This window comes from Zea mays, chromosome 1 (genome assembly GCF_902167145.1).
Source record: "Zea mays cultivar B73 chromosome 1, Zm-B73-REFERENCE-NAM-5.0, whole genome shotgun sequence".
Lineage (NCBI taxonomy): Eukaryota > Viridiplantae > Streptophyta > Magnoliopsida > Poales > Poaceae > Zea > Zea mays.
In genome coordinates this window covers 31,531,481-31,542,618 of record NC_050096.1, presented here as the reverse complement: position 1 = coordinate 31,542,618, position 11,138 = coordinate 31,531,481, and the positions used below count along the sequence as shown (strand labels likewise).

Here is an 11,138-nt window from a genome sequence, read left to right as displayed (position 1 = left end):
CTGCAGTTGATTACCATGGCGTCGACGTGGGGTGCGCTACGTAGATCAACATCTCTGGCGTCGAAAGTTAGTGGCACATGTGACCACCTCGTTTGTACCACTGGGCCGGTGAGGGTGACATGGTTGACACTCCGGTAGGGATCCCTCTTTTGTCGCTTCGTCTCGAAGTCGACACTGGACCCTCCGGTGATCATGTGTATGACTCCGCGATACAGCTGATCGACAAAGTCTTCCTGCTTTGGTGCTTGGGGTGATTTTGGTGGTGTGGGTTCGGGTGATGCGGAGGCGGAGATGGGGGTGGGACGACTTGTACTTCCTGATGGTGTGGATATGCATGGTTGGGTGGGTGCTGGACGTGGCCGTTGTTGTATGGTTGTGGGTGGTGGTGATGATATGTGTGCGCGATAACTCTCTGGTTGTCGCCTGGTTGTGCTCGAGACATCCCGTCCCCGGTGGCCTTTGTTTTCGAGCAATCCCTTGTTGGGTGTGCGCAATCCTCGCCGTGAAAAAGGCAGTAATATCTGCGCGGTTGCTGCGCCCGTCCCCCGCCCCGGCTGGGGGGATATTCCTGACGGCGAGCGGTCTCGCCAGCGCGGTGCTGGTTGGCTATGTTGTGCACCTGCTGCTGACTGCGGCTGTCCCGTCTGGAGTCTGACTACGAAGGCCTTGTCCAGGTTCGGCTGGACTGCAGAGGGTCCTTGGGCTTTCTCTGAGACTCGACCTTTCGCTGATGGAGCTCTTCAGATCTGGCGTACTTTTTGAACAGCTGATAGAGCTCTTAGAGATTTTTGGGTGGGTCCCTGATGCAGTGACTGTATAGGACACCAGCCCGAAGGCCACTGATGGCGTAGTGTATCGCGATGTGGTCGTCGACCGAAGGCAATTGTGACTTGAGAGTCTGGAACTTGCGGTAGTACTCCCATAGGGTTTCCTTCTCTTGTTGTTTGTAGAGTGATAGCTCGTCCAAAGCATCGGTATCGGGTTGGTATCCTTGGAAGTTGAGTAGAAACTTGTCTCGGAGTCCTTTCCAGGAGTCAATGGACAATGGTGGCAACCTGGTGTACCAGTTCAAGGCCGAACCCTCGAGGGCGATGATAAAAGACTTGGCCATTGTGGCGTCATGCCCTCCGGATGATGCGACAACGACTTGGTAGCTCATGATGTATTGTGCTGGGTCGGTGCTGCCGTTGTACTTGGGGTAGGTCCCTGCCCTGAAGTTGGTGGGCCACGGTGACGCTTGGAGTTGCAGAGCCAGGGGGCTTCGCTCATCAAGGTAGTTGATGCCTTGGAAAGCTGGGACATGCGGGATGAAGGGCCCGCACTGGGGTATGAATAAGTCTCCGGCTGGCGCGCTGTTGGAGGGGCGGGCCATGCTGCAGATCATGCTTGCCTTCACTCTGCATGAGCGCGATCTCTTGCTCGAGTTCCCGGGCTCTCTACTCCTCGTCTTGTATCATCTAGCGCACCTTGGCTTGCGCGGTGACACGTTGGCGCTTGGCCTCGAGGATGCCTTTCTGTTTTTGGAGGTTGCGGTTCTTGATGCGCAGGCAGGCCCGGCCCTGAGGGTAGGCAGGGTATGCCGCCGCTCAGGGCCTCCAAAGTCAGTAGGGCCCCAGTCTGGCACAAATAGATATATATATATATATATATATATATATATATATATATATATATATATATATATATATATTCTATTCCCAAAATCCCTAGCCGTTGCTCGCTGGTAACTATTGCTAAAGATATTGCAAATGATATTGGTGTAAATGCATCATTTCCAGTAAAGCGTAAAGCGGCGAGAAAGAAACAATTTGATGAAAGTAGTTGCCATGAAGAAATTCTAGAAAATAAGAGAGCTTTTGAAGTCAACTATTTTTTTGGTATTAGTTGATATGGCGAGCACTTCTTTGAGGACTAGATTTGAAGAACTCCCCATGTTTAAAGGTATATTCGGGTTTTTATTGAGCTCAAGCAAACTAAGGTCACTAAATGATAGAGAACTTAAAGAGTGTTGCACTAAATTTGCAAACACTTTCTCTCATGATGGTTCATGTGATGTTGAGTTAAATGATTTGATTTCTAAATTGAATATTCTAAAGTTTACTTTGCCTAACGGCACATTGTCTGCTATGGAGATTTTTGAGCATACCAGATATGTGGATTGTTATCCTAATGCCTCTATTGCTTATATAATATTATTTATTCTGCTTGTTACTGTTGCATCTGCTGAAAGAAGCTTCTCAAAATTAAAGTTACTGAAGGATTATTTAAGATCAACAATGAGTCAAGAAAGGTTGAATGGTTTGGTGACTTTATGCATCGAGAAGAAGCTATTGGATGATATCGATATCAGTAGTATAATCGATGATTTTGAATAAAAAATGTTAGAAGAAATTTTATAAGATGAGAAGTGACAAGTAAGTTTTTATTATTTCAGCTAATGTTATTTTATAAACAATAATATATAATATTCTATATTACAGTAAGTTATATACAATTTTTTTACTGATATATGTTTAATATATATATATATATATATAGTTATACGGGGCCTCTATATAATTTTTTGCTTAGGGCCCCCGAAATGTCAGGACCGGCCCTGTGCGCAGGGCCCGTAGCTGTAGCTGTTCTTCGGCTGAGATGCCGATGACTTCACCGTCCTCTGTTGCGTCTTCGCCTTCTGGTGGAGCGAAGCCTGAGGGTGGTGCTTGTGGTAGTCCTCCAGAGCTGCATGTGCGTAGGGTGCCTTCGGGAGTGGGGTGTTCGTGGCACTGTCTCTTGCTGAAAACTTCGTCTTCGCAGGCTTCTTGGGGGTGTTGTCTGCGAGGGCCTTGCCTTTTTTCTCGGCTAGCAGCGCTGCCTTCGCTGCTTCGTCGACGGATGGGGCTGCCTTCGAACTAGCTCTCTTGGGTGCCATCGCGGGTGGTTTGTTCGTAGCACGAACGGTGGGCGCCAAATGTTGGAACTGGTCTAGGTGAACCAGTAACCCAACGGGGGGTGGGGGGTGGAGAGAGTGTTTGCAAAGTTCAACGGGAAATAACAATAGCTCTGTTAATCTGCCCCCTCACGGGTACTGTACAGGAGTATTTATAGGTGTCCGAGTGCCTACCGCCCAGAAACAAGGACGTTTATGCCCTTGGGAACCCAGAGTATCCTCAAAATATTCCCCTAAGGGGAGGTTACAGTTTGTCATTACAGAAAAGGCTTATTACAGATGAGGCCCGTAACACGCTTATCCCTGCGGGGCCCGTTACAGTAGGCCGAATCCCATTTGGGCTTCCGGACCCGATGAGGACGCGACGCCAAGCGGATATCGTTGGAGTCATGCCTTCGTCTCGTGATGGATAAGAGCGAAGGCCGCCCGCGAAGTCCAGTCCCGAAGTCCTCATCGGACCAGCGTCCTTGGCGTCGTTGGTGGAGCGAGACGACGAAGGCATCGAGCGAAGGGTAGTGTCTTCGCCTTCGCCCCAACACCCGGGTTCGTAAGCTAAACGTAGCTAAATTTTAGTCAATTTGCTTGAAGTAGCGACATATCTTTGCGTACAGATGCATCCATTTTCCGAAGCGCGCAGTCGTATACATTGGGAGCTCGAGAGGTGTTGGACTTTTTTTTTGGCGCTGCTACATGTACGACTATAATGATAAACTTAGCCACGATTAGATTCATCTAATGGCTTAAGATTCATTAGTTCAGAACAAAAGTCAATAACAACCATATATTAACATTAGTTGCATTCCAGTGATACGGGTGGGTGGATCATACGTGAAGCATTTCTGATTTTTCTTTCGTCGGGATCAAAGCAAGCTCCCTACCGATTAACACAGCTAATCTCTCATCTTTCTTCTTTAGAAGTGTCCGAAAGTCATTTGGACGGAAAAACGCCCGGTCCGCACAAACTCCGCATGCGCGCGACCTGACACGCACTCGCACTGCGCATGGCGACATGTAGCGCGGTACGCCGTACGCGACCATGCGTCCATGCCAACACAGCGCTAGCCACGAGTCCGGACGACGGCGCCATGCAGAGACGGCGTAGTGACCTGCGTGCTGCACCGCTGCAAATCCGCGAGTCGTGACGTTAATCTCCCCTGGAGCGCAGCCGTCGTCGCCGGCGCTGCGGTGGTGGTGCCAAGGGCGTCCCTGTCGGCTGTCGCTGCCAGCCATGTCGCCCCCGCCGCAGGAGAGAGGAGGCATCTGGCGATCCGGGCGCAGCCGAGGCGGGTGACGATGGCGTAGCTACCGTTCCAGTACAGCTTCATGACGTAGCATTCGTCTTCGTGCAGCTCACTGGGGTTGGCCGACGCCGCCGGCCCTAGCGACGTCGGCACGGGCACTGCGGGAATGGAGTCGGAAGCCTGGTCGTCGTAACAGACGAGGACGAGGTGGCACTCGTCCCAGTAGATGGGGCAGTACCTGATCAGGAACGGGTTGCGGCCCGTGCAGAGGTAGCAGATGTATCTCTCCGTCGTGTCGTCGGCGCTGGAGCACGTCTCGGTGCCGTTGGTAAACATCGACGGGTTCACGTGGCCGTTGCCAGCCGTGACGGAGGCCGTGGCGCCGAGGAGAAGGGTGAGGAGAAGGGCATGGAGGATGGAAGCTGCTGAGAGAGACATCTCTGGACTCTGGGGCGAAGCGAGAGAGATGGTGTGCCGTGTGCGTGTAACGTGTTGGTGCGAAGACTAGGACAGCCAGCAATCCTGATGACTTGTGGTTGACTGCGTTCGGATTGCCTGCTCGACTCTGGTCTCGACCTGGACTAATGCGTGCCAAAGCTTTTCACCTTTCACGTACGACCCAGAATGTTTTTGAGGCCATGAGACGTACCAGGCTCTTATCCTATTATTTGTAGCTAGCTGTAGGCGTGGTCGTGGATGATCCGGAAAGCAATGGTTGTCGTTGAAAGCTCATTGCGGTTTACGGCTCGGCAGAACTGTTTCCTCAAAAACAAACCATGGAATCGCAAATTCGGCATGTTTGTAGCCTGGAATCATGGTAAACCAGGGGACTTGTTCACCTATATAGCCGGCGCAAGCGCTTCAGAGTTCCCTCTACTGATCTTTCTTGTTTCCGTGATTTTTTATGGTTTTTATATATCATATAAATAGTTATTGGGATATTTATTCAAATATAGTTATTGTTTATTTCTAAATATTAAGGTACATGTCATTTGGTGGTTGTTGGAACTTGCTCTCAGCAGCAAGTAGGCCAACAGGGGTGAACAGTGGCGACAACAGGGTTACGTGCTCGGGGGCAATAGCTCTGTTAATCTAGCCTCTCACGGGCACTGTGCGGGGGTATTTATAGGTATCTGAGTGCCCAGCGCCTTGTGTTAAGGACGCATGTGCCCTCAGACACCTAGTTTATCCCCAGAATATTCCCATAAAGCAGGGTTACAAGCTGTAATTACAAGCATGCCTTTACAGATTAGGCCCGTAACACAAAGGCGGCCACGCAGGGCCCGTTACAATGGGCCAGATCACACGTGGGCCTCAGAGATGAACGAGGCCGCGCTGCGGGATGACTTCGTCGCCGGTCTTCGTCTGGTGCCGAATGGAGCGAAGGGTGTCCCTGCCTGTTCTGTCTCTGTCTGACCAGCGGTTATCAGCGAAGGCCTCGAGCGAAGAGTGGCGTCTTTGCCTTCGCCCCAACATTTGCCCTCCGAGGGACCAGTTCGACAAAGTCACCTGGTGCCGAAGACGTCGCTAGATGGCGGAGACGCTGCCCTCGCTCGAAGTGGTTCCGCGGGGGTTTTTGATGTGACCGTTGATGGACGGCGTACTGTTGGATTGCGGGTTTCCCGAAGCGTCGCGCCCTATCGGATTGCGGGTTTCCCGAAGAGCCGCGCCCTGCCTATAAAAGGGGGCGGGGGTCGGCGCTGTTTGAACTTTGCCTTCCGCGCTCCGTGAAAACCCTAGCCGTCCGCCGTCTTGCTGCTCCTCTTCTTCCGCTGCTCCTTTTGCTCACCGGAGTTCTGGCTCGAGTGAAGCAGACCGCCCGCCGCCGCCGACGGTACGTAGCAATGTCGTCTTCCTCTTCTTCCGCTGCTACTACGCCGCCGGCCGCCGCCTCGTCTGAGGAGACGTTGAGTAGCTTGATGGTGGAGGAGTTGCGCGCCGGCGACTCTGTTGATTTTGGTGTGTCACGGATGACGTCAGCCCGCGTTGAAGATATGCAGCGATTGGGCTACTTTGGCGGCGGAGTTGCTCGTGCTCCGGGGACGGAGGAAGTCCCCGAGCCGGATGGTGAATTGGTCGTTTTCGAGGCGTTCTTCGCCGCCGGTCTCCGCTTGCCTGCGCACCGGTTTGTTGGCGAAGTCCTGCGTAGATTCAACGTTCAAATACATCAGTTGACACCGAATGCCATGGTGGCACTGGCGAAGTATGTCTGGGCGACGACTTCGTACGGCGGACAGCCGTCGGTTGAAGTTTTTGCGAAGTATTATTGTTTGCATTGGCAGAAGAGGATGATTGGGGACGAAGTTGCCCAGTTCGGGTCATGCACATTCACGCCGAAGACCGACAAGACCACAATGCAAGTAGTGGAGTTGGTTCCGTGCGCCCGCAACAAGTGGGGCAATTGGAATGAATTTTGGTTTTACGTTGCGGAGGGTACTGTCGAAGACCATAAGGGACTCCCTGTGTCTGAGATGTGCTCTCATTATTACTCTGCGTATCCGCCTTTTGAAGTGGCAGAGGAAGATGCAGACGAGGGGGCCCTTCGGTGCGCCGCCGGTCAGAGCAGTGGGCGTGATTTAGTTGAAGAGTTTGTGGCGTATGGGGTGTGGCCCTTGGCGCACGGCTGGGCGCTGGGCGAAGTGTGCCCTCGCCAGATGCCTTTTCACGGAGGAAGGGTGGTGCGAAGCCCTGCCTTCGCACTGAATCTGCGAAACCGCGACCCGGCCGCCTTTGTGCGCGATGCGGAGGACGGGGCGGTGCGGCTCGTGGGGCGTTACGTGCCGAGGACGGAAGGCCAGCGCAACTTTGATATCCGCGGGTCAAATGACCGTTTGAACAGGGTCTTCGAATTAAATCAATTGCCGTACGACGGCTATCCTGGTCAAGACGAAGCGGACCGCCGTGGGAAGAAACCGGCGGTGGAGACTGGAGGCGACCCTGCGCTGGCGGCCGCCCCTTCCTCAAAAAAGAGAAAATTAGGTACTGCGATGGGAGGACTTGGGGTGTCTGATAGTTTTGCTAGAGAGTTAATGAGGACGTGTGCGGCCCCGGGGGAAAGGATGTCTTCGCCCGAGCTCCGGGAGACTTCGGCTCGGATGATGAGGGTTACCGGGGGTTGCTGGCCTAGGAATGTTCCTATCCCCTGCGCGGCTGGCGAGGACTGTTTTACATCTCGTATGGTTCGTCAGTGGAGAGTTTTTCCTTACGGGCGGAATATCGGTGCTGTTGTGTGGGCAGTGATGGACAAGGATCGCCAAGGTGCGGCGCAAAAACGCCAGGCGGCTGTCAGGCTGCATGAAGCTAGGCCGAAGAGGAAGCGGGGGGCTGCGAAGGCTGCGGCCTCCGGTGGAGGCAAGCCGCCGCTGGCGGCGAAGGCGGGCGCCTCTGCACCTAGCAAGGCGCCGGAGGCAACGGCGGGCGTCGGAGGCCCCAAGTCAACGAAGGTGGTGCCGCCGGCCAGCGGAGTGGCGGAGGCTTCGAAGGCGGCCCGAGCGTTGCCGTTGTCGGGCAAGCGCGTTGCCGACTTCGGCACCGATATTACTGTAGACGACTATCTTGGTGGTAAGTCGTTGGCCTATTATTATTATTATTATTATTATATATATATATATATTTTTTAAATTCGAAGATGCGTTGCAGGGTCGGACGAGGGCCAGCTTGCTATGGTTGCGCCTGGCGCGGAGATCGCGACAGCGGCCATAGTGCCGAAGGCGAGGGGCGAGGCCCTTGACGCCGGAGGCGAGGTGTCGGCCCTCGCTGTGGTCAGGGACGAGGCGGGCGCAGCGACCCGCCGGCTGAAGGGAGTGACGGAGGCGCTGAGTCAGGCGACGGAGGCGCTGAGTCAGGTCCGCTGAGTTATACTCTCTCCCCCACCTCTTTTGGGGCAACGACCTTACGTACTGTGTCGCGGCTCTGCAGGTGGCTGACTTCGCCAGCCGTACTGCGTCGGGGGCCCTCACGGCAGCTGTGTCTGCTGAAGTCGAGAGACTTCGGACACAACATGCTGACGCTGTCCGTGAGAAGTCGGCCTCCGACAGCAAGTGCCGTAAGCTGACGGACAGGGTGGCCGCCCTGGAGAGGGAGAAGGCTGACCTCCGGTGCCAACTGGCGGCGGAGAGGAGGGAAGCCAACGAGGCCGTCGCCAAGGGGCAGGCTGAGCAGGCGGAGGCCAAGCTGGCGCGGGCGGAGGGCAATCTTGCCAAGGAGCTCGCCGAACATCTGCAAGAGCGGCTCACCGCCCTGGAGAGCCGCGCGAAGGAGGTCGAGGCCGCGATGCATGCGGAGGCCGAACGGACGCGCACGCAGCTTATAGATACATATCGTGAGCTGGGTGCGCGGACCGGTGACTTCGAGGTGCCGGACCGAGAGCCCGGCCTTCGCTGTCTGCAGTGGGTGCAGGAGGAGCTGCTGGAACTTCCAGCCGTCGCGGGGGGGTTGATGTCGTACGCTTCCCTGGTCACCTGCGAGGGGGCGATGAACGCGCTCTCCCGCGAAGGGTGCCGGCACTTCGAGGCCTTCGACCAGGCGGATGAAGATTTTGAGCGAGATATCTATAAGGTCGAAGACCCCGTAGTGAAGGAATCCGTCGGGGCCCTTTATGACCGGATGTGGGGTCTGTACGGTCGTGAGGTGGTCAGGGAGCGGGCCGAGACTGCGAGGGCTCAGGTAACGTTGTTGTTTGTTTGGCGTTTGCTGTATGCGGGCTGTGCGTGTGTTTGCTGAATCTGTGTGTCTTGTCCTAGGCGGAGCGCGGCGAGCGGGTGGACGACTTTGGGGTTCTGAACAGCGCGCTGCCAGACCCGGAGCCGACCCTCGCGGAGGCTGTGACTGGGGTCGCCCTGGAGCCAACCCCGGAGACCGCAGCGACCGCGACGGCTGCCCCCACATCCGCTGTGGCCGGCGAAGACCTGCCCCCGAAGGTGGCCGAAGGCGCCCCTGATGCCCCCGCAGCTGCTGTGCCGAGTGCTGAAGATCCCGCGGCGGTGGCGGCGGAAACAACGGTGGAGGCAGCGGCGGAGCCAACGGCGGAGCCAACGGCGGAAGCACCCGCAGCGTCAGGGCCTTCGCAGGTGGCGTAGTAGGTGTTTAGGGTTGGGGAATTTTTGGGTGTTGTGCTGAATTTTGGTTGCTGCGTAGGTTCAAGATTTTGGGCCTGCGCACGCAACCGCTACTACTGAGTTTTTGGCGGCTTCGACCGCGGAAGGTGGGAATGAATATGGTGGGTCTGTATCTGAGTTTTTTGATTTTACTGACTCTGGGAGCTCGGTTGAGTGGACTGAGGAGTCGTCGGAGGAGGACTTGGATTATTTTGCGGCCTTGGACGTAGCTGCGGCGGCGGCTTCGCCACACGCCGCGGGCGCGCCAGACGTGCCAGGTCCTTGCATCGGGCGCCGACGACGAAGGGCGGTTGCAAAGCGTAGGGTTAGTGCGGAGGAAAGGGCTCGGCTTCGCGTGAGTAGGGCTGGTCGGCAGGAGCTGTTGTCTTTGCCGGCCGCCGCGGGCACAAGGGAGGGGGAACTGCGAAGTCTTTTTGCGGGTGAGGAGCTTAGAATAATGTTATTTAATTATAGGGAGATGGGAATTATTCCTAAGGTTGAGCCGATGTAGAGTGTGGCGCCCTCGCTTGTATATGTGTAAAGACTTGTAAGATGAAGTTGTGTGCCCTCGCGTGCCTGTGCCTGCGAGGGCGTTGTGTACTTTGTCTGGTATGGTTGGCTATGCTGTGCTGGTGTGATTATAGTCGGTCTTAGCGCGGACGGTTTGATGCTGTCGTTTCTGCTTTTGTTGTACCAGTTCGGCTGCGCACTTAGGCGGCTTCTGTGCGGAGTCTTTGTGATAGACTTCGGGTTTTCTTGCACTTGTTGTGCTGGTCCGGCTGCACCCTTAGGCGACTTCTGCGCGGATAGTCTTCGCGATAGACATCGGATTTTTTTCGCACTTGTTGTGCTTAGTCCGGCTGCACCCTTAGGCGACTTCTGCGCGGATAGTCTTCGCGATAGACATCGGATTTTTTCGCGCTTGTTGTGCTTAGTCCGGCTGCACCCTTAGGCGACTTCTGCGCGGATAGTCTTCGTGATAGACATCGGATTTTTTTCGCACTTGTTGTGCTAGTCCGGCTGCACCCTTAGGCGACTTCTGCGCGGATGGTCTTCGCGATAGACATCGGATTTTTTTCGCACTTGTTGTGCTTAGTCCGGCTGCACCCTTAGGCGACTTCTGCGCGGATAGTCTTCGCGATAGACATCGGATTTTTTTCGCACTTGTTGTGCTAGTCCGGCTGCACCCTTAGGCGACTTCTGCGCGGATAGTCTTCGCGATAGACATCGGATTTTTTTCGCACTTGTTGTGCTAGTCCGGCTGCACCCTTAGGCGACTTCTGCGCGGATGGTCTTCGCGATAGACATCGGATTTTTTTCGCACTTGTTGTGCTAGTCCGGCTGCACCCTTAGACGACTTCTGCGCGGATAGTCTTCGCGATAGACATCGGATTTTTTCGCACTTGTTGTGCTAGTCCGGCTGCACCCTTAGGCGACTTCTGCGCGGACTTGTCGCACGCGAGGGTGGCTAGCGCTTAGCCTCGCGGTGACTTCGAATTGGTCGAATGCCGAAGACCGTTGTCGCGGTCTTTTTTCGACACGTTTTTGCGGGGGATTTTTCTCACATATATTACATGGCTCCGCCTCGTTAAAAACCTCACCCCCCGGGAGGAAAAGAGTGCGGGCCGGTACAAGATTGTTTGCGGCGAATTACAAGGGCGAAATCAGCCCTAAATGGGTCAAACAAAAAATATGCGAAGGTTGTCGATGTTCCAGGAGTGCTCCAGGTCCTCGCCATTTGGCGTTGTGAGCCTGTAAGCGCTGGGGGAAGCTTTTGTCTTGACTATGAAGGGTCCCTCCCACTTGGGCTCCAACTTGCCCTTGGACTCCGTCCGAGCTGTTCGGACGAGTACGAGGTCCCCCTCGCTG

At 54.9% G+C, this 11,138-nt stretch overlaps 1 protein-coding gene across 1 annotated transcript; it reads right to left on the bottom strand.

The window, feature by feature from the left end:
- Nucleotides 1-3,785: 3,785 nt before the first annotated feature.
- On the bottom strand, nucleotides 3,786-4,645 carry LOC100275769 (uncharacterized). The gene has a single exon (NM_001149772.2). It carries the CDS (start codon nucleotides 4,609-4,611, stop codon nucleotides 3,991-3,993), a length of 621 nt encoding a protein of 206 aa, NP_001143244.1. The 5' UTR covers nucleotides 4,612-4,645; the 3' UTR covers nucleotides 3,786-3,990.
- Nucleotides 4,646-11,138: the final 6,493 nt, after the last annotated feature.